Source organism: Echinops telfairi, unplaced genomic scaffold (genome assembly GCF_000313985.2).
Source record: "Echinops telfairi isolate 266 unplaced genomic scaffold, ASM31398v2 ScPeMD7_53;HRSCAF=182, whole genome shotgun sequence".
In the NCBI taxonomy this organism is placed as follows: domain Eukaryota; kingdom Metazoa; phylum Chordata; class Mammalia; order Afrosoricida; family Tenrecidae; genus Echinops; species Echinops telfairi.
The window spans coordinates 12,681,828-12,704,956 of record NW_022103951.1 but is presented as its reverse complement, the minus strand read 5'-3'; the positions used below and the strand labels follow the sequence as shown (position 1 = coordinate 12,704,956).

At 44.1% G+C, this 23,129-nt stretch overlaps 1 protein-coding gene across 6 annotated transcripts in view; it reads right to left on the bottom strand.

The window, feature by feature from the left end:
- Nucleotides 1–6: 6 nt before the first annotated feature.
- Nucleotides 7–23,129, bottom strand: part of AP1S2 (adaptor related protein complex 1 subunit sigma 2) — a 24,221-nt gene continuing 1,098 nt past the window's right edge. Inside the window, exons 2-6 of one of the 6 annotated variants that reach the window (XR_006680097.1) lie at nt 18,843–18,951; nt 18,075–18,212; nt 12,629–12,723; nt 1,407–1,415; nt 568–640 (exon numbers count right to left, since the gene is read on the bottom strand). Coding sequence is in view for 4 of the 6 variants with exons in the window: in XM_045290699.1 (XP_045146634.1) it covers nt 593–640; nt 1,407–1,415; nt 18,075–18,212; nt 18,843–18,951 (304 nt within the window). In the remaining 2 variants the exon portion in view is untranslated. Of the gene's footprint in view, nt 641–1,406; nt 1,416–3,038; nt 4,539–12,628; nt 12,724–18,074; nt 18,213–18,842; nt 18,952–23,129 lie in introns of those variants that run through there. The other 5 variants (XR_006680096.1, XM_045290699.1, XM_004709943.2 and 2 more) reach the window with 5 other exon arrangements.

Genomic DNA, 23,129 nt, shown 5'->3' with positions numbered 1-23,129 from the left:
GCTGGAGGCCTGACTGAGCGAACGCTGCCACGGCTCCGAAGTCATTTCCAATGCTCTGTGTTCCCTTTGTGGTTTTAAGGTGGGTAGCTTCCAATAGGGATCTTTGGTATAAACTTGTGTTAGAAACGTTTCAAAATTGAGTTTAATTGGATACAGGACATGCCAATTCCCTTGTCTTGTGGTACTGAGTTGCTGCCCTAGTCTTGGTTCCAGAAAACCAGCTTTTAATATATAATTTACCAGTTTCCTTGGCTCAGTATGATAGTGTCGTACATGCATACTGCCCGTTTGATAGTACATGTATATAGATGTGTCCTTTTTATATGTATATAAACTTAAAGAAAAACTGACTTTAAAAGCTACTTTTTTCTGTGCCATTGTAATTCATAATTAAGTCCCTTGACTTATGCCTTAACCAAAGTTCCCTTTAAAAGAAAAACAACAACTTGTATAGGCCTGAAAGCAGCAGCTTAGCAAAACAGTAATACTGACGCAACATCATCTGACACCATTAGCTAACATGGATGTGAGAGGCAGTGAACATCTACAGTGTGTGAAATGCCCCAAGGGAATCACCAACAAAGGAGGAGAGTTATGTCAGTCCAATTTCTTCAAGGACACTACGTGGGGTTTCCGCTTCCTGTGGGAGGAAAACGTGAGACTCTGGTAAGCACATCCGAGAGCCCAGAGAACGGGACCCCACGCACCGGGCAGGCTGTGTTCATTTCAGGCAGCAAGAAACCAAGTGGAGACCGGTCCTGTGACTCAGCACGAGCAGCAGCAGTAAGCAGCAGGGAGCCATTAGTGCTTGCTGGTGGTCATTAAGGGGACCCCAAATCACCAGGCCTCCACAGGATCTTTCAGCAGGCAGTCATTTAAACCCATCTGAGCAGGTGCTGGTGGGCCAGGGGCAGGTGCTGTACCCAAACCAAATCAAACCCACAGGCAACTAAGGAAGTCCCTTGTACTGAGCTGGACCAGTGATAAGATCCCTACGGGTTAAAATTCATGCCAAATAGAAAGCCAAGGGGGTTCGAGAAACACGTAAGACTCGATCCCCCTGCCCCTCCCAATGGTCTTTTTTTGGGGGGTGTCACAATGCAGTTTTCAAAATGCCTGTAACTCCTTTGAGTTCAAGTGTCTTACAGCACCATGGTTTGAGAAGCGGCCACCTTCCCAGTCCCACTAACTGCCGTGTCCACAAAGCAAGCTGTGGGACAGAGCCCCAGCCTGGTTTTGCATTTCAAAAAAGACAAGTCTATTTAGCTGGTAGACTTTGCATGTTACACGTGAAAGTACCAGGTGGGTTCAGCTATTATGGCCAATCACTTTGGGAATCAAAAAGCATGCTAAGTTTGGAGAGAGGATTTGAGAATTTTATAGTAGGCAGTACCAAACACACTTACTTTTGCATCCTAGTCGTGGTGCAGCACAAAGCAAGAAAAGGAAACTGGTATTAAACCATACATCCCTAGAATGTCGCATTTCACGGCACGTAAGAGCTCTAGTCTAGGGGAGCCGCAAAGCCCATGGAGACATCCCACTCTCGTATTCCAGTTTCCTCGCCACCTTTTTGGAGTCCCCTGTAAATAAACTGTATAGTACTTACCTCCAGGACTGGCAAACTTAGAGGCAGCTGTTCAAGGGTTACATGCTTGAAGAGGAAAGACAGGCCCTATAAGGTGTTAACGTTCTTGTGCCGTATTGGTATGTCTATGTGCTTGCAAAGTGGCCTTTGTGACAAAAGGTATGTTCAGACTTTTGACAGGATGGTCGAAATCTGTGGATGTTTTCATGCCAAACAAGTGAGCCTGAATCAAATCTGCCTGATGTAACCCTATGTGAGGGATTAAAACAAAACCAAAACCCAGTGGCATAAAAGAATGTAATGAGACAGACACAGGTGACACAATAGAAATGGCTGTCTACAAAAGTAGAACAGGCGGGAAGATGAGGCAGTGTTACAGATTGAGACTGAAGACACATGAGCCACATGTAATGAGAGCCCTGCTTGGACAAGCTTTAGGAACTCGGCTTCCTTCTGCTGAGTGTGGCTACATGCTGATGCTTTGCGATGCCATGCTGTGCCATGTAGGGCCCGGGCAGGCAGAGGCGGCTTCACGCCGTTCTCTAGGCCTAGTTTCCTGAGAACGTTTTGAAAGAGTGCTTAAAGAATCCATACCCAGTCTCCTCCTAATGATGAGTCTCCAAATCCCTGAATATACTCGGAGAAAGCCATTTGAGTCCCATAGATATTAATGGATTTTTAAAAATATGTCATTATTTCCATCATATTAAATCTCTCTTTGTAACTTCAATCTTTAAAGTATCCACTACAGGATATACATACATGGAATTCCACCGTTAACAGCAGTATTGGGGTTGTCCAGTAAGCATGGCTTCTTGGTGCCTATTTAGTAATCTGTAGTGAACCATTTTCCATTGTTTCATCCCACCAAAGACTGATTGTTTCTATAGTGTCTGGCTGGCATCTGTCTCTCCCAACTGACAAGGTAAGCACGGCCTTCCTTGTGCTGACTTACTCCTCTGTAGTGAGAGCTTCACCTGTTGCACCAGAGATGAAAGCATACAGAATGGTTCACTGTAGATTACTAGGCAGACACAAGCAAGGCCGTGCTTGCCTTGTTTATTGGCTACTTCACCCTGGCAACAGTCTTGGCTTGTCCCGCTCAAACTTGTGCCCCTAGTCCACTAGGTCAGGTTTTCCCTAGGTATTTGCGGTCTGCAATTTTGGACAGCTTTTGTTGCAGAGAATCGTGTTACTTATGGAATATGCATTATTTAAAATAAAAGGCCAAGTTTCAGAGAATCATTTACACCTTTCACCCTTAGGAGACTTGCCCAAATAATGCGCTGGAGTCTTTTACAGAGTGTGTGTGTTTCTAATTCATAGAGGATGCCATTGCCACATGGCCACCCTGAAACTGTAGCTTGAAATTACCTGGAAAAACCAAAATGGCAAATGATATTATTCTAATCAAAAGAGATGGAGAAGATAAAAAGTCATTCACATGAGACAAAATGCATGCAACACTTTTATTTTCAACATGCCAAGGCAGCTCTGAGTCTACGAACTGAAAGGTGGCCGCGTATACAGAGAACAAAGCAGCAGCATGCTACAGCTCAGCACACACAGTCCAAAGCACACAGAGAGGAGACAATGGGTATCTATACAGCATTAACCCCCAGGCCTAGCGTAGACAGATAGCCTGGCAAGGGGATGGAGGTAAAAAACATGGACATGAAAAAGCACAATGATTCCCCACGTTCCCGGTTTCCGGGGGCAGCTCTATTCTGGGCCATCAAATGTGGGGCAGTTGGGCTAGGTCAAACACCCCCCCTTCCCCTCCAGGTCTGTGTACTTTGTAGATCAGGGGTCAGCAAGCTTGAGGCTGAAGAGCCAATCCTGTTCCTCCCAACCACTTAAAAATTTGAGAGCCACAAACAAATTTTTGCAAATAAATAAAATCCTTTAGACTTTTTCAATGTTACTTTAGAGCCAATGTGCATACAGAAAGGGCTGCATAGGGCTCAAGAACCGCAGTGTGCCGACCCCTGTTCTAGACGGGTGAATGTATAGATGAATGAATGAATGAGTTGTTTGATACTCTGCCTTGGAGCATCAGTGTGCAGCATATTTTATTCTGCACCAACAAAATAATCTTCAATAATAAAAGTTTTCATATTCTAAAATAGAAACCATCAAAGGAGGTGTTATGCATTTAAATGAAGACATTTTACAAAACTATACCTAATGAAATAGAAGTATTCAGGTATTTAAACTGAACAGTAAAATATTTTCACAATCTGTAGTAGTGTGGTGAAGGGTTCCTTACAGCTATTAGGGACGATACTCTCATCAAGGGATGATACTCTTGTAAAGGGATTGCTTGGTTATTGTAGATAGCATGGATGGGACATGGTTTAAATGTGTCCTGGGACAGACTTACTTTACCCTCGGGCTATTACTTCCACATACACTTATTTGTGAGATGTTATGGCACATGAGCTCATACAGGACGCAACATGACAGGAGACACTGTGTGGCACTGGGGAGTGTATCCCCATTTGAAGACCAAAGCTTACTAACATAACAGTTTGTTCCAGCTGTATTCTCTTTGGCAAAACCGCTTTAAAGATTGCAGGGTGTTCCTCTTAGAAGATCAATCGCAGATGGCTCAATAGTGATAGCATGCGTATACATTTAAGATGAAGTATTCCTCCAAACATTCAAAGCGCTTATGTTTCCCAAGAAGAAATTAAATCACAGGTGGAGTAGGCAGAAGCTAAACCAAGGCAACATAAAGGATTAAACTAAAATGGAAGAGGGAGAGCAAAGGGGGTAGGGGAACCATTACAAGGGGAAACGTTCTATAATTACTGTAACAAGATAACCAGCATCACCAAGCTGCGTGCATTTTCTTTCTTAAGTGTATCAGCTCTATTTCCTCTGTGAAACTGCATATTCGATGAGGAGTCATTTAGTACACAGGGACATTAAAATATTCATGACGTGGCTACAAAAGAAATGCACATATTCTTACACAGAATACAAATGGAAACACGTATTAAGTTTTTCTAGAACCTTTATTGCATAGCATAGAGAACTTGGTTAGTTAAAGCTTCAAGTTTTTTTTCTTGGCCTTATGGCTGAATGTTCCATTTCTAAACACTGCCCAAGATGTCATTTTTTGGGAACTTGGCCATTACCATATGTAATCATAGTCATGGCCCAAAGGGACCAAGGGCAATAGAATCGTAACTCAAACTCACTGTCCTACTCTTAATGTCCCCATGGAGCAGAGTAGAACTGCCCCTGTGGGTTTCTGAGACTTTAACCCTTTCCAGGAGGAGTACAAAGCCTCATCCTCCCTTGGATCGGCTAGAGCAGCGGTTCTCAACCTGTGGGTCGAGACCCCTTTGGGGGTTGAAGGACCCTTTCACAGGGGTCGCCTGATTCATGACAGTAGCAAAATGACAGTGATGAAGTAGCAATGAAAATAATTTTATGGTTTGGGGGGGGTGGTCACCACAACATGAGGAACTGTATTAAAGGGTTGCGGCATTAGGAAGGTTGAGAACCACTGGACTCGAGGTTTCGAACTGCTGACCTTGCAGTTAGTAGCCAACTCATTGGATTTACTAGTAAGATTGAGAAGACTGTCAGAGTGAGTTCTCTGTGCAAGACTGAGCCAAGGGAATACACTCCCTGCCGCCAGGGTTTGGATCATCAGGACTTGACTAGGAGAAGTAAAGGAATTTAATCCCTGCAAGAAAACCCTCTCATCTGAAGGGAACCACAAACTACGGATCACGGAGGGAAAACTTCCCTGAGGAAAAAATTTAGAAAGCTGTCACCTAGCTGACATTTTAAGCCACAATGGAGGATTTGAACTGTTTACCCAGCAATTTAAAAAAGCAAGCAAGCAAGCAAGCCGACAAACAGAATGACTTTGAGACTAAGGACATTAAATTAAAAAAATTTTTTTTTAACTCTCTTCAAAAGTGATTTTAAAGAACTCTCTCAACACACTTGGTAATGTTGGTCCTTAAAAATATGGGTAGGAAAGAGGGAACCGATTACATGGAACTGTGTGTGACCTCCTCCCTGGAAAGTGGATGAAGGGAGACGTCGGACTGGGCAAGATATGACAAAATACCCATTTATAAACTATCAAGGGCTCATGCGGGAGGGGGGAGCGGGGAGGGAGGGGGAAAATGAGGACCTAATGTTGGGGGTTTAAATGGAGAGAAAATGTTTTGAGAAACGATGTACAAATGCGCTTTACACAATTGATGTGTGTATGGATTGGGATAACAGTTGTATGAGCCCCTAATAAAATGTTAAAAAAGAAAAAAAAAATTTAATCTAGAAAGACTGTCGTGTTACCTGAGATGAGGTTTGAGCTGACCTCTAGTGTCCACAGATTTAAGAGACTCCCTGTCTCCCCTGAAATTACAGGCAAAACTATGTCTGTTTTTTCCTGAGGGCTCAAGACCTTTCAGTATCTAAAGGGGACTGTAACACTTACCACCAAAAGGTTTGTGGCTCCATTAAGTTAAACCTAACTTATTTAAGGCATCATCAAGTTCTGTTTTGAAAGTATTCTCGTTTTTTGACTTATTCCATATGAAATTTTGAAATGTTAAACTACAAAGTCACGTAACCACCAATAAAATAAGAAATAGTCTTAAACTTATGGAACCAATTAAGTACAAAATATCTGAGAAAAGCTAGGTGTTTCAACCCTCAACGAATTACTAAACATTTTAAAGAGATATTTGCCCTTGTTCCCTCCTACTCAGAAGAGAATTACAGTGGAATGAAGCAGTAGGTTAGAATGTATTAAGGGAAAAACAAACAACTCTCAAACACTTCATAGTCTTATAAAAACCTTTCAATTTCAGAAAGGATTAGTGAGTTACAGTATTTAATAAGTAATACCTTTTGGCTAATGAACCTCTCAACCCATCTCAATAGTCTCTGTAGAAAGAAATAAATGATAAATCCCAAGGATGGGTCATGATCAGAGCAAAATTCTCTTGTGAAAATAGCAGCTTAATGAAATAATTGCAACTATCCCTTGGGATTTAACATAATTAGACTGCTCGGGTAATGTTAAAATATGAAACTCAATGAGACAGTAATTAGCAACTGAACACATGCCCTTCCACGTTGCAGTGCACATCAGTACTCCGGCGCAGACTCTCTACTCAGGGAAGCCCTGGGTGTCGAGAGCGACCTCTGCCGAATGGCAGATGCCCAGAAAGCAGTAAAGTCAGCACCAGTCACCAAGAAGGCTCATTCCTCAAGCCAAGTCACAGGGTGGCCTGTGCCATTTCCAACCACCCCAAGTGCCAGCTTGAGTGAAAAAGTGATGTGAACACTGTCTTCCACCCACTGGCACTTGCTATGGTATTCCAGACAGAGAACCAGAGACGGTGAACTCTGTCAAGTAGCCCTCCCCCTGAAGTCTCTTACAACTCTGAGTCTACCTCCGCCTTAATCATTTTGATCCCATCACACCGCGTTGACCCAGCTACGGACAGTTTCTTCCCCTGATGGGAGAAAAGGGAAGGGCGGGGCAACATTCAGGAGGGCTTGAGGGGGCAGTTCCCCTCAAAGTAGATGCCTGATAAATGGAAGCGTTCAGACAGGAGCAGTCCTCCTCGTGCCTAAGGACCTGTCCCTCAATTGGAGAAGGAACGGGTCTCAAATGTGACAGCCCCCAGATACCTGCACCAATTCTCTGACAGAACTTAGAGAAGAAAAAGGCTGCAAGATATTTATTATCCATTGTGAAGATTGCCTGGCTTTGGTGGGGAAACATCCAATATACCATATATACTCGAGTATAAGCCGACCTATCAGCCAAGGCACCAAATTTTACCACAAAAACTGCATTAAAAAAGTGCTGACAAACTTGGCTTATACACGAGTATATACGGTATGTATTTTTTAAATTGATGAAAAATCAATGAAATGCTAAAGTCTACAGAAACAAAATGTAGTCTAGCAATTTTATACTGCCGTCGCATGCTTCACCTCTATTCCCAATGCAGGGAATGCCAGACCTGAAAGAATTCTGTACCCCACCCCCACCCCCCCAAAAATTGCCTTGATGGCTTTCCAACACTCAAGACTGGTTTTTACCTAAATGGTGAACCCATAATTAAGTCAATGTCAGCATTTCTCTCACATAAAAGGGATCCACATATGTTATGCTAGTGACTCTGGCCCCTGTATTGCTGGCCCAGCTTTGAGTCACAGAACAACAACAACAAATCGAATTTGTTGAGAATTCGGGTGGCCGTGAGGAAAGTCTGTCCTGGCACCCACCAGAAAACCTTGTGGTGAGAATAGGCCCCTCTTGGTTCCTGGGAGCGTGCTCAACTATCCCCCTCCTAGCTATGCATTTCTAGACCCTAAAAAGCCCGTGGTTTGGATGGCATGGGAATGAAGAATGATAACAGGATAAAAATGCACCTTAACATAGTTGTATTACACAAATATAAGCCACAAGTTGGCCTTAGAATAGATTCTTCAGATGCCTATTTTGAACATAGAGAGGCTCCATTGATTATTTCCAAGCTGGAGGGGCCTTCACTCCTGGGCAAGCCTTTTTGCTCACCAGGAGCTGAGTGATTCCTGGTTAAGTCTCCTCTCAACTCCCGAGATTGTCCTCAAGTTGTCTCCCTTGTTCCTGCCTCCGTCTCCTCCAGATGACCTAGTTCTCAAAGCTGAGAACATCCTCTCTCGACTTTCCTCCTCCAACCAGTGGGGGACAAAACTCCAAAACCAAGCCACCCGCAGCTTTACCCCAAGATCACCTCTGAACAGCAGAGGAAGAGTCTTCTTGCCCGAAGCGAAGCCTTTTGATCCCTCTCTCCCCCCTTTTCCCTCAAGACTTCTCCCACTAGTCTCTCCTCTCGTGTCCACAAGCAGGACGCTGGTAGGTCTTCTCCACACTAAAACTAGCCTTCCTCAGCCCACCGCAGAAAGGACTAGCTGTCATGGGTACTGTCGGATGACAAGTAAATCTAGCAGTGAGCAAACGGTTGACTGGTTCTCAGATCCTCTCTGACTTCCTAAGAAAAGACTATGAGGCAATGATCACCTTAAAACTAGTGGGACATTCACCACATTGGGCTTCTGATTCTAAAGTCAAGCCAACTGGGAAGCTACAGTGAAAACCCGTGAGGTTGCAATTATCAAAGGGCTTGACGCTTGTTAAAAGGAGACTTCTGTGACCAATCATGGAGCGCTAAACCTGGGTGAGAATGAACTTCAAAAATCAGCCGAGGGCGTCCGGTGGTACGGAATCTATGCTGGAAAAACCCAGTAGCAGCCCTCTTTCTCATACCCAATGTGGCAGAAGAAAAAAAAAACTCCATTAGTGAAAAGTACATGTAATTCTAATTTGAAGTGTCTGCTCTCCTCCAGTTTGGCGCATAAAGGCACTTCCTCGATTCCTCAGGCCTTCCTGTTCTACAATGCAGGGGTCTCCTTTTGATTGCCCCTACAGAATTGGGTCATGGAGGCAAAGCCAGTTGCTCAACCCTAGTCCTTGTGTTGAAGGAGCGGGACAGCAGAGAACGGAGGAGCTAGCAGTGAATAAAGAGTCCAAGCCCCACACTGTGCAGGGCGCATTTCCATCTCAAAGCACCTCAGTGGCAGTCTTCCTTTCTCAATGTTGGGAAGCACTAAGACCTGTGGATTTTATTTTTATTTTTATTTTTTACATTAAGGAGCAATGAGTGGCAAGAGCAGTATGGCCACTCCAGATGGCGAGTTAAAATGGCCAAAAGCAGACAGACTAGCACTACATCTGTGCTCAAACTTTACTTGTAAATTCGACTCTATATGGATTTCCTGGGGCAACACAAAGCCTACGCTTTCATTCACACAACAGCATTAATTCATTAAAATTTTTAAAAACGGACTGGGGTGGGGGCGAACCCTTCCTAAAGCTATTCTGTTGCTTGTGAATGTCCTGCTACCAGATCCTTCCTCAGTTGATCCATAGGCCTTGGCTATCTTTCCACATCTGCATCTAATTCTAATTGCAAGAGAAAATCGTTTTTCTTAAAGCGCAGACTGGTAACCCTCCTGTAGGGTGACTGCATCACTTGGCCTGGTCTTCCCATGCGGACCATGGAAGGAAACGCCCTCACTTCAAATGACCTGAATTGAATCAGGGTTTTCAGAACATATGATTTCTTTGCATCCAAGCATTTCAAATACTTTACAACTCTATTCTTTTTTAGGAAATGACGTCTTTAAGGCTAAAGTTAAAGGGGAAAAGTCTAATTGGGTCTATTCCAACTCAATGAGCCCCTGTAAGAGAGAGTCGAACTGCCCCTAGAGTTTGCTACTCTTCGTTAAGGGAGCAAAAGCCACTAGTGGACTCTAGTCGTGGTTAAGCGGAGCACTTAACCACTACGCCAAGGGAGTTCCTTAAAGAAAAGTCAATATATGCAAATTAAGGTTCCTTAAATGATTTCTCCTTTAAGAAAACTATGAAATCCCTAAAATCCCACACCCTATGGGGGTTTGGAAAAATCCAAAGAAAAGTGTTGCGACAGCCTCCAGGGTTGACTGGATGGTCATCTGGGAATACACGGGACTAGCTTGGTTTGGTGTTTGTTATAGATTAGGTCCTATAGTCAGGCCCCGCCCACCTGTCACTGGCTGTCAAATCCCAGGGGACTCTGGCCGCCAGTCACAGGCTCCTAACCCAGCAGGTGCTGCTCGTCTCTCCTGTTTCTGTATTTTGGGTTCTCTTGCAGCCAACCCTCTATGGCAGGGGTCCTCAAACTTTTTAAACAGGGGGCCAGTTCACTGTCCCTCAGACCCATTGGAGGGCCAGACTATAGTTTTAAAAAAACTATGAACAAATTCATATGCACACTGCACCTATCTTATTTTGAAGTAAAAAAACAAACGGGGCAAAAACACCCGGCGGGCTGGATAAATGTCCTCGGTGGGCCGCATGTGGCCCGCGGGGCCGTAATTTGAGGACGCCTGCTCTATGATCTGCACACCACACCACGATGTCCACAGACACAGATGGAATCTACACAGTCCATGGTGTTAGGGAGAACACAAAGGTTCTCAGCCTCCTACTATTGGCAGAAATTCCTCTGGTTAGGGGGGTGGGTCCTGTGCATTTTAGGATATTGAGCAATCACCTTGGTCTGCCCATGAGATGCTAGTAGAACCACTCACGCCAGTCCCCTTGGGACAACCAAAAATGTCCCCCCAAAACCACTCATTGCTACTGAGTCAATGCTGACTCAAAGCACCCCTACAGGGCAGGGTAGGGCTTCCCCTGTGGGGTTTCCAAGACTGAAACTCTTTAAGGAGTTAGAAAGCCTGGTCTTTCTCCCATGGAGTGACTGGTGGTATCAACCTGCTGAATTTGTGGTTAGCAGAGGCTTTCTAGAATCAAAAAGCTGAGACTATACAACAAGAAAGGAGACTGTGTACTATTTAATAAACTTTAGTTTGTGTGCATATACTAAGTTGTGATATAAAATATATTACTGTAAATTCTAACATATATTTTTAAATGACTGATTCACAGTTAGTGAATATTTTCAGCTATACCTTTTTCTTATAAGTAGCCCAGAGCAGCAAGAGCTGGCTGAAATTACGTTGGCGATGGAAGAGCAGAAACAAACATTCTCAAAATTCTAACAAACAGATCAAGGGGAAAACAGCTCAAAACCAGAGAGTAAAATAGTGTACATGCTCAAGTATAAGCCGGCCCGCATATCAGCCAAGGCACCTAATTTGACCACACAAAAAAATACATTAAAAATGTGCTGAAAAAACTCAGCTCATACACGAATATATACGGTAATTGCAATCTGAAAACCAGTGACTAAGGACAAAGTGAAAGGCAAGATTTGTTGGGCCTTAAAAAGGTCTATTTTTATTTCCAGCACCAATGAATGTTGCCAGCCAAGAACTCACTTATCCAGATATTTTTAAATAGCCAACTCCAATCAAGTTTACCTACAAATTATTGAAGTGTACTCAAACTCACTGCCATCGAGTCAATTCTGACTCACAGCAACACTTCAGGATCAGAGTCGAACTGTCCCTATGGGTTTTTGAGACTATAACTCTTTCTGGGAATAGAGAGCCTCATCTTTCTCCCCAGGAGCAACTGATGCTTTCAAACTGCTGACCTTGTGGTTAGCAATCCAGCATGTGAGCCATTACACCACTATCTTTTAAACTTTTAACCCAATTCAGAAGAAAAAGGTTTCAGCTGAAAGGTTTTCTCAGGAAGGAGAGGAGCCTGTCCTAGGACAAGCCTAGAAGGATTATAAAATGTCATGTACTGTTAAATGGCATTATTGTACTTATTTGAACAAAGTCAAGTGTTTTTATTTAATAACTTCAGATATTCTGGAGTTTGACTTGCATACCAAATACTCTAAATCAGCCAGATGTAACTTGGAAGAAGGAAAAAAAAGCTTCATGTTAAAAATTTCATGTCCTAAGTTACTTAAGAGTAACATTATGTTATAAAAGCTCCATGTTTTGAAAGAAATCACTTTTTTTCCTTCTAATATTCTTACCTTTCCATCTGAATGGCACCCCTCCCAGACCTACTATATGCCTCACAGAGCCACCATCCCCCAGATCTGGGCCAGACCTTGGACCCCAGAACCCCACACTCGGGCAGTGACAAAGGCCTCCAGCACTACTTCTCTACAGAGGGCCACTTTCTAGAGCAGGCAGGTTAACCACAGAGCGCATCCATCATCTCCAAGTAGAAGCAAATCCATGAGTTCATTGCTTGCTTTTGGTACCTCACGGGTTTTCACTCACAATGGACCTTGGTGAGAAACAGTACCAACAGCAAGCAGCGGGCAGGGGGGACCTTCCCCAAGGCCAGAGCATGGCTGTTAGTCTAAGAGGAGGGGTCGCCACATCCCAAAGCGTGGAACCACACCAGCATGCGCCCATTGCTGCGGGGTCAGTGTGTGAGCCTCACAGACAGGCAAGGGCTGGGCATCATTTCACGTGCAACGGTCCTGGCATAACACCCCAGGTGATCCATGCCACACAAACGGGAAATTTCGTAGTTACCAATAAATAGGCTGTGGGCCAAAGAGACTAATGTCTTAGATTGCTCTTTATCATAAGATATCCTCAGACAAACCTCCCCATTCTTCATTCTGGCTCTATAAAATTAAGGAGCAGAGAAAAGCTGGTCAGTGTCCGACTTTACAAAGACAACGCACCTAGATGTCCTCTCATGATATGTGTGTACTTATGAAGCCAACTTCCGTCACCCTCTCCCACTCAGAAACCATCGACGTTTCAGATCCAGCATTTAAGTGGTGATGGGAAACACTAGTCCAAGTATGGCTAAGAGTTTCAATTTGTTCTGTTTAGCATCCTGCAAGGGACCCTAGTGGCACAGTGGTTAAGCACTTGGCAGTGAGCGGAAAGGTCAGCAGCTCGACCTTTCTCCAAGGGAGACAGATGCGGCAGTCTGCTCCGGGAGAGCTGACCAGGTGAGATGGGGCAGTTCTCCTCTGTCCTGTAGAGTCGCTAGGAGGTGGAATGTACTCGGAGGCAATGGGTTGGGATTTTAATATGTCGCAGCTTAATAGTTTAAGATCAGTCTTGTGCCAATGGCCTAGTCTTAAAATCCAACAATGAAAAATTGGATACGGACCAATTTCTGGGCTTTATCCCCTAAATCTGATTATATATTCATGAAACACATACCAAAAGGACTAGGCACACAGCTCAGGAAAGGTCAAAATAAAATTAAAACGGCGTCTTTACTACTTAATCACAAGGCCTGCTGATATTTCATTAGTTATTATTATCACAAACCTTCAGGTGATTTCTCATTTGGGACTATACTATGCTAACAGAAATCTACCTGAGCCACTGGCCACCTGCCGTGATGACTTAGAAAAGGCAATACGACTCAAACAAACTACCCGAGGTTGATAAAATCATTTTGTAATGCCATGAACCTTTAAGTCAACACAAACAGCTTCACCACAAGTTCAAATTCATCTTTGGCCTGGTCAGAAATAATCACTTCAAGTAAAATACTGACACTAAATAGAAAGCCGGGATTTGTGAACAGCTAAATTAAAACGAGCTAGGACTTCTAGTATAAATTTAAGACTGTCTTTGGTGCTATCTGTACAGCTATAAAAATGACATAATTATAGAGGCCAAATCACAGACTAAATGTTATCATACCTCAAATTATAAGACACCCCATCCCCAGAAGAAGGTAGGCTTCAGAAAGTTCCATTATTTTTTCTTTCCATTTTTCATGAACTTTTTGAAGCCCCCTGGGATCCAGGCATTTTGAGAATGCTAACAAGAAATTATTTTTATAGTATTACTTGTATCTATATAGCTCATTTTTAAAAAATCTAACTTGGACCATGAAAATGTAAAAAGAAGTGCTGTCAATCTTAGGTAATTGACTCTGATCACTACATGGAGTCTCCTTGTACTGAGATCCACAGAAGTTGGGACAACACCCGGCCCCCCACCTTCCCGCAAACATCTCAATCTCTCTAAGACAAATGCACGTTCAAGGGGTGGGAGGTGAGGAGCACTCACAGCCGTGAAGGCTAGCAGGTCTGGGCCTGGACCCCTCCCACTAGCAGCTGCTAAGTAGGTGGCCTCAGGCCATTGACTGGAGCCTCAGCAGCTAACCTTTCTTCACTGGTTCAAGAGCACCCTCGATCCTTCCCTGGCCACCCTCAGGGTTAGCAAACGGTGCTCGAGGCAGATGGGGCTAGAGTGCACTCATGTGCTTAATGGCTAAGCTCTGTTTTTGTGGTAATTTCTTGTGGAATGCCTTTTCTCAGCTTACTCCGTTATCATTTTGCACAAACTATTCAAATCCTCTCACAGAACCGTGAACCTGACAGACATACCCTGACAGAACATGGCCAGGGCCTGTTAGCTCTCCTTCCGGCCCTGGCTCTAGGCTCGGGGTTGCTGAGGACAGGAACAGAGGAATCAGAAGGCTTGCAGCCCAGGGGCGACTTCACCTGTCACTTCCTGAAGACCTTCCCTGGCAGTGCAGCCAAGCTCACTCCTTAGTCCGAATGGACCCAGCCACCTTTCTGCCTCCCTCAAGGCCGAATGAGGAAAAGACGGTTCACCCCGACCACTAGGTACAGACCTTGTGAAAATGTTCTCACAAAACCTAGACTTTGGTTTGTATATAAATCATTGTAGCCATCGGACAATCATTGGGGGAAAGCTCCTTCTAAACACAGGGACCTATAATTTACAATCATTGTTTTTAAAAAAATGGTGGAGGGGTTGGGGGCTGCTGCTATATGGAACCTCAGACATCCTGTTTCTCTGCATATTCCTATTTTCCCTGATTTAAAGACAGAAAACGACTTCTGTGACTCAAAATTCTGTAGCATGAATCCCCTCTGATGATGGACCGGGGATGGGCAGGGCCTTGTAGATGAATACAAGAACAAAGAAAATGTTCTGAAAGTGATTGTGGTGATGACAAAATGACTGAATTGTATGCCAATAAAACTAAAAAAAAGTGACACCTTGTCATTTGATCTCCTTTTTGATCCAATGGATATTTGTTCCACATTGTCATATTCTCTGCTTTCTTTTCTAGTAAGGGTTTTCTCTGTTTATTCTATGATTGTTGCAGGGTTGTTTTTGTGTCTGAATTTTGTATGCTTTCCTGCAATAGAAAATCCAGGTAGGTAAATCTAGAGAGTCACTGGATTATTTGCTTCCTACGTACACGGCAGGGGAGGTTGGTGGCTAGCAGGGTGCTGGCAACAATGAGCACAAGGAAGAAGAAATATGCTACCACTGATTGTGGTGATGATTATACAACTCTTTTGAACAGGATTGAACTAATGAAATGTATGACACATGCATTATATATGTTAGTAAAACTGCTGGGGGGGAAATAAATAGCAGAATCCTAATCAAAAGGGACAAAAATCTCCAATTATCATGGACTCCAGACATTCTCTAGCCACAGGCCACAGAAATGAACCCCTGAAACTATTGCCCTGAGATCATCTTTAAACTTTAAACCAAGCATATCCCCTGAAGGTGTCTTAAAACCAAGCAATAGTTTAGCCCAACGAATAAAAGTGGCTGTCTTGAGCCTTCTGCTCTTTTCAGAGTTATCCATGTGGGATTAAACTGACACCAGCAACACCAAAGATTTGATGGGAACCTTGGGGGTAGGGAGTTGGGGTAAATGGAAGGAACACCCCGGAAAAGGAGGATAAGCAGACTTGTAGCTGAAAAACACTTCAGTATCATTGAATTGTACATGTGAACACTGCTGAATTGCTGTATGTTTGGCTGTGTATACTCTCAACATTAAAGGAAGGTAATACATGAAAGATAATATTTCCAACTTTAAAAATACTTCAATAGGGAGATAAGACAAATAAATATGGTCCTATAATAACTTTCTGTCCCGTAGTACATTTACTTAATATATGCTCTAAGGCAAACTCATTTTGTCACATTATAAAATCTATTTCCCAGTAGCACTAAAACAAAAAATCTAGGTCAGAGTTACTGGTGCCCTAACATTCACCTCCAAACTTTTAAAACACTTTTAAAAAGTGACTTCACACACGTTTAAAGGCAAATGCAATGGAAATAATGAAGCTCAGGAAATACCAGGTTCTGAACAATAGTTTCTGATAAGTACCTGCCCCCCCCCAAAAAAAAAGACTAATAGAGCCATGGTGGCATAGGGGACTGCTAACCACAAGGTCTGCTGTTCGAAACCATGAGGCACTCCAAGGGAGAAAGATGAGGCTTTCTACTCCCGAAATGAGTTACATTCTCAGAAACCCACATGTGGCAGGGCAGTTCTACTCTGTCCAAAGGTCACTCTGAGTCAAGACTCCATGGTGGTGAGAGTGAGTGAGTGAGTGAAGACAGAGTAGGACTGCCTCCTCAGGTTCCCAAGGCTGTGAATCTTTGGGAGGAGCACTCTGCCACCTCTTTCTCCCACTGAGTAGTTGGTCAGTTCTAACCACTCACTTCCTTGTTAGCAGCCGAGTGCTTATTGATCGACTGCACCTCCCGGACTCATACGCTTTAATACTGAAATATAAAAGTGATCCACAAAAGGCACAAATATGAAAAATTCCCAATTCCCGACCCTGGTTTTGGAATAGGTTTGGCAAAGTCTGATTAGTGAGAATGGCACTGTAAGCAAGGCAGTATTTGAAAGCCATTTTCCCAGCAGAGTACATTTGCAGCTAAGCTAGCACATCTGACGGTCTCCAGAGCCTCACACAGGATCTGTTTGCAATCAAATTATCCAGGCCAGGCAGACTCTGGGCCCACCCCAATCCCGGAAGGAGCGGGACAGCAGAGGGCATCAGAGTTGCAGAGCAAAGCTGGCCCATTTCAGGCATTTGAATTCTGCGCTGTCAGGACAAGATCATTAACTGACAGCATACACGTTTAATGTATGTGTGCAGTGGGTGGTGCCATCTCGGCAGTCCCCACAACTAACCCAAGAGCAGCCTCCCTCCCCGTTTCCAATTAAAAATTTATGGTTGGGGGAAGGGGATGCAAACAGATTGGCACTCTTTTTATTCTATTCCCTTAAAATAACATTTCCTTTCAAATAAAAATGCTAAAACAATAAACAAACCAAAAACCCCTTAGATTTAAAGTGTCCCTTAATATAGGAAGAGCAAATTGATATAGAGTAAGAAGGAGCAAAATAAATGGGCACTACAAAACGAGTTTCAGTGCTTCTCAAAAATGCACCTGTCAGGCAAAATTATTCCAGACTTACTACACGCATCCACACATATATGTATGAACGCATGTCAACATATCATCATCTATGCAATCTACTTATGTTCACCACTTACCTGAATGAAAACACACGGTGGTCGTATTTAATAACCCCCCTTCTCATGCTATGAACTTTCTATATAGTAAAAACGACAAGTTGCTGCAGCATTAATTCGACTGGGTACTTGTACTGAGGTTTCCTACTCTTTTTAGGAAAAAGTTTAGCACTGGTTATGAAATTCCCAATGTCAGAAATCACAGGTACCTGAGCACCAAATCAACAATGAAACCATGTTGACTGTGATCCTTGGGGGATGGGACTCTAGATTAAATCTAGAGCAGAACATAGAGACCGAAGGCGCTTTGTTATTTAAGATCATGTACTTGACTATAGGTGCACTTACTGGACAGCAAGTGACCATGTGAACCAATCTGGAATTAAAATGCTATCATCTCAGTCATCTTAAGTAAGTCTAAATAAAAAATCCCAGTCATATATCAGAAGAGCCATACTGACAGGCCATCTCCAAAGAGAGCCCTCTGCTCGCAGGTAATGGAGCTGATGTGACTGGTTGTGCATTGCGATAAATACACTTCCTGTGGGCACTACGTGCCAAGCTTGTCTCAGGGTCAGCTCTGAGACTGGAAGAAATGACTGGGCTTTCCTTAGCTCGAGCAGACCGGGCTGGTGCCAATATCAGAGAATGACTAAGTCACTTACCTCCTGCAGGAGATCTGCCTGCTCAATTGCTTTGAGGACATTTTTCTTGGATGTTTCCTGAACTTCGCCACCCAAGAGAAACTCATCCAAGATGAAATAGGCCTTCTCAAAGTTGAAGATGATGTCAAGTTCACACACCTGGAAAGCCAAAAAGAAGTACTATTCCAGTAGGCAGTGAGCAACTCTCCCCCTCTCTGAGGAGGGCAATGCCTTCTGAAATGACGAATGAAGTCAACTCTTCTAAAACACGGCAGGCTTGCCCCCGCCCCCAACGTGCTTTAGGCAGAGTCCATTACTCATTGCACATCCTTGCAAACCTGGCGCTTCCAAGCTAGGTAGGGGCTGACTCAGCCCACTCCCATCCTGGGCACCGCCATCCTGTTCTACCCTTAAAGTCTGCTCCTGCAGTACATGTTCCCAGGGAGTGAGCGTGTGACTGCTACTCAAATCTAAATGCTAGCCGGCAGGGATGTTTTGGTACAAGGACTCCTTTCCATCTTTCAATGTGAAATCACATTCTCTTTATCTCAATTCGACGAGGAAGATGTGCAGGTCATTCCGTCTGGGCACTGGACAGACAGGCATGTTGACAAGAAGTTGTCACTCTGCCTGTCCCCACAAAGCTACTTTCAAACGGTTAGAATCCCCCAATGGAATAATCGTAAAGTAGAAAAGGCTTTAAAAATTTTTAGATATTAAAAAAAAAGAAACACACACGACAACAGCATTTAATTAAAAACAAGACCAAGAAAAGGAAAAAAAGCTCACACTGCCAAAGTACTTGTCAAGCAGTTCCACGTAACGATGAATTATTTCCAGGGTAATTAGCTCATTGTCCTGATCCTCAATTGCACAGCAAAAATACAGGCTGGCGTATCTGTAGGACAAGATCGTGGAAAAGAGTGTGAGCTTAACCATGTTTTCTAACGAGATTTCCTAAGCTGGTGTGAGAGTCCCCACGCTCACACAGCGGATTTCTTCTTCGTCAATAGGGCAGACTCTTTTCCTCCTCCATCTCAAGTCACAAGTGCCATTAAGAGAATTCTGAAAAGGATAAGCAAGCAAAATTTTTAAAGATGGGGGGGGGGACCAATCCCACGATAGAGAAACAATAACTTCTTTTGCTCCTTCCCGTAACTCTTCTTACAATGCAGCCAACTGCAGGGTTTCCTGGCATGTATTTCATTAAAACAAAATATGAAGTCCATGATAGGTAAATCTATAGACAGTAACTGGATGAATGCTTCCTTGGGGGTATGGCAGGGAAGGTTGGGGGAAATGGGAAGCTAATAATGATGAGTACAGGAGTGAAGAGGAAAGAATGAAGAAAATGTTCTAAAACTGATTGTACAATTCTTCTTGATGTAACTGAACTACTCAATTTTATGATATGTGAAGTATATGCCAATAAAACTGTTAAAACAAAAACACAGGGGGGGGGGGGATTCAAACTCAGGTAACCAGAGAGGAAAAGGAAGGTTGATGCTGTTTCATTTGCACAAAAGTCCTAAAATGTATGTAGTGACGAATGGTCAGTGACAGAACCCATGTGCTAGCACCCACACCAAGAAGGATTTTGTCATGGAAGCCCTGTGTACCTTCTAGGAGCCCTGGGTTACAAGTTGGGCTGCAAACTGCAAGGTCTGCAGTTCAAAAACCACCAGCCTCTCCTCAGGAGCAAGATAGGGGCTTTCTATTCCTGTAAAGAGATAGTCCCAGAAAATCACCAGGGCAGTTCTACCCCACCCTATAGGGTTACTGTGAGTCGGTTAGCTATTGTTTTTTTCACTGTTGTTAAATATTCAACCCAGTGCAAACACTACCCTCACTCCTCCTCAGCAGTGCCTTCCTGCAACCAACACACAGCACTTCCACACCAGAATCACTGAGAAACACGAATTCAAGCATTATCAGGACTGATAGAGGTCAACGTAGGAAAATTAAAAAAGAAAGCCCATAACACTGAGTGTTTCCGTCCATTCAGAATTGAAAAAAAAAGCCATCCAATTAAGGAATTCTTCGGTGTGGGTGAATATCAGGATGATAAGACTGCATTTTCCTTTCTGGAAAACTCAGGAGGGGAAGAAAACAGAAGCATGCTACTAACGAGGGCTTTGAACTGGTTCAGCCTGGGGGCCGAGGGAGACAAGGGCAGCACAGACACTGCAAAGCAACCAAATCGTGTCAGGCGTTGACCCAAGCAGGGCACAGGCCCCTCAAAGATGGCGGTCCACGGTGCCACTCTGAATGTGTCAAATGCCATCTTTGGCCCCTCAAAGATGGTGGTCCACAGTGCCACTCTAAATGTGTCAGATGCCATCTTTGGGGGCAGGGCACCCCTGCCTGTGTGTCCTGCTCTGGTCAAAATCCCATCAGCCTTGGAAGAGATCTGGTTGCTATGCAGTGCCTATACTGCCCTTGTTTCTGCCAGCCAGGACTGAACCGTTGTAAAGGGGTTCACCATTCACTGCGCACTCACTAAGGTGAGACACCAAGTGTCAGCGAAGGAGTTTTGCAGGATTTTGGCATTTAAGTCCCCTGAGAGAAGAGCATTATTGTTTGTGTTGACAGGAGGCCGAAGCTGTAGCAACTGCCCAGGGTTAAGTGGGAGGGGCAGAAGTTTGACTCGAGCCCGAGGTATTTCTTAACTAGACTGTAGCCAAGAACAATGCTGAAGTAATACTGCACCTGGCACAAAATTAAAGCAGGCTCAAAGCAGTATTTTGAGAGCTTTGAAGAGGGAGCAAAATTAAAATTGTCATTCTCATTTAGTAAGATTATCGAGAACCTAACGTCTACTCCCTATTTTTAGGAGTGGTTTTAAAAAATTCAATAAGGAGCTCATTTTGTTCTTTAAGTGTCTATTTGTAAAACTAAACCTGAACCTGAAGTAAAATGAATTGTGGACTAGTAAAGAAAAAAGGTCTGGGTATTTTTAGTGCAGTGGATTAAGCATACTCTAATGACTGGCACTCGGAGGACAGCTGAAAGTGTCTATTCTTATATTCAAAACACATGACTTCCCCACAGTCAGCGAAATATCAGCTGACTGTTGGTGAATGTAGTGAAACTGTTCTCAATACCAACTGGTGCGTCATTCGAAATCCTTCTGTTAGTAAAGCAAATCAATACAGCACTCTTCGACGAATTCTCCAGCTGGTAATTTAGAGGTGCAGGTACTTTTGTTTTTAATGAGCTTTAAATGACTAAGTCAGTGCCTCTTCAGTAAAATACTGCACAAAACAGGAACCCCAAAGGCATATTAGGTGCTACCTCTAAGGGGTCTTTCAGAGCATTTCTTTGAGAGAGGAGAAAACAAAAGGCAAGAACGGCTTGTTCCAAATTACTATGAAGGAATAGTGGCACCAAAAGGGACTAGAACTCAGGTCTCCAGACTTTCAGCTTCGGCTTTCCACTACACCATATTATTTATCCTGACTCTTTCCTCCCAGGGGCTGGGGGGAGGAGGGCGGCACGCTGAGGGGTTTCCTGTCAGCAATACTCAGGAGGAAGCCTGTGGATGGGGCAGCCTGTCCACCACATAAAGGTCACTTGCTGACAGGAACAGCGAAAGTGCTGGGTCCAAATTCCTCTCGAGTTAAATGGCAAGTCTCTTGCTTAAAAGGTCTTCTCTTACAGCTGGACTGGAGACATCAAGTCATCTGCCTCTAGCAACAACAAAATCTGCCCTGAAGTAGGCGAGATGAGGTCTTAGGCACAAAATGGGGGTGGGTGGGGGTGAGGGGGTGGGTGGAGGGTTGGGGGAAAGGGCTCAGAATCTCACCTTTTGTACGGGATTTCTATCTCGATCAAGCTGCTTTACTTAAGGTTTATATTCAAATCCTCCTTTCGTTTCCAGGAATGGCATGCAGGTCTCCGTAGGGTTAGGTTACCATTTAGACTTAGAGCTTTTAAAAACAGAGAGCGGTAGCCCGATTTGGGGCAGGCTGGGTGACAAGAAACACCGAGGATGATGCGTTCTCGTCCTGTTAGCAGCTTCAGGAGCCCATTTCCTCTAGTGGCTGGATTCATGATTCATGGGCTAGTTCCCTTGCTGGTAGTTTCCTCCTCCACATGGGGGACTCCTTCCCCTATCTATAAATAGGCTTAAGTCCCTCACACTTGCTTAACCCTCCAGCCCCACTCCTCAGTCTAGAGGAGGGGTGGTTCCCACCTCTGCTCTTTTCCTTCACAACAAAGCACCCCAAAATAGACTCCACTTGCTCTTTCAATCTCTCCACTTCTTCACACTCCATCCCATTATATCGAGAGCTCTGCCTCTCCTCCACTTGAAGATGCTCTGACGAGAGGCCTTTTGGGAAATGCCCGCTGTAAAAGCTAAGGGGTTCTTGCTTCGTCTGAAGTGAACCTGCGGTGGCATTTAGCACTGGGGGCCTCAGTCGTGACACTCCCTCCCTTTCCCAACCACACATGGCCTCCGGTGCTCATCCACTGCCACTTCAATGCTGCTGATCTAATGCTTCAATCCTAAGTGTCCCGTGCCCCCACCCACCACCCCATTTCACTGTCAACATCCACCACCCTGCATCAAACTAGGTAACAACCAAGGGAAGTCACACGGACATCCCAAAGTCCATTTCTGTCACAAAATAAACTAAATGTCTCCCCCCACCCCAGTGCACTGCTCTCCCAAGTCAGCCATGTGGCTGTGGTCCCACTTCTAGGAGTGGTGGCTGTGGGTGAGTTTGCCCAGTTCTTGCTCCTTTCCACCTGCTCAGCTGGAGGCCATTGTCTTAGTTGAGGAAGTCCCCATAATACAGTTTCCTAAGGGAACTCTCAGCTTACAGCCCGGCCTGGCCCTCATCCTGTTTTATTATTACAATGATCTTTTCAGAAATGCAAATCAAATCTTCTTTCATCCTTACTTAAAGCCTTTGCTTACAGGCTTAAGCCTTTGGAGGTCTCCCCCAAGTCAGTCACTAACTGGCATATGACCTTGAACTTCTTCCAAATTCTCATTTTCTTAAGATGGAGGTTTGCTCAACAGCGGTGGTTTTCAAACACCGGAACTTTCTCTGGTGGAGGAGACAGAGG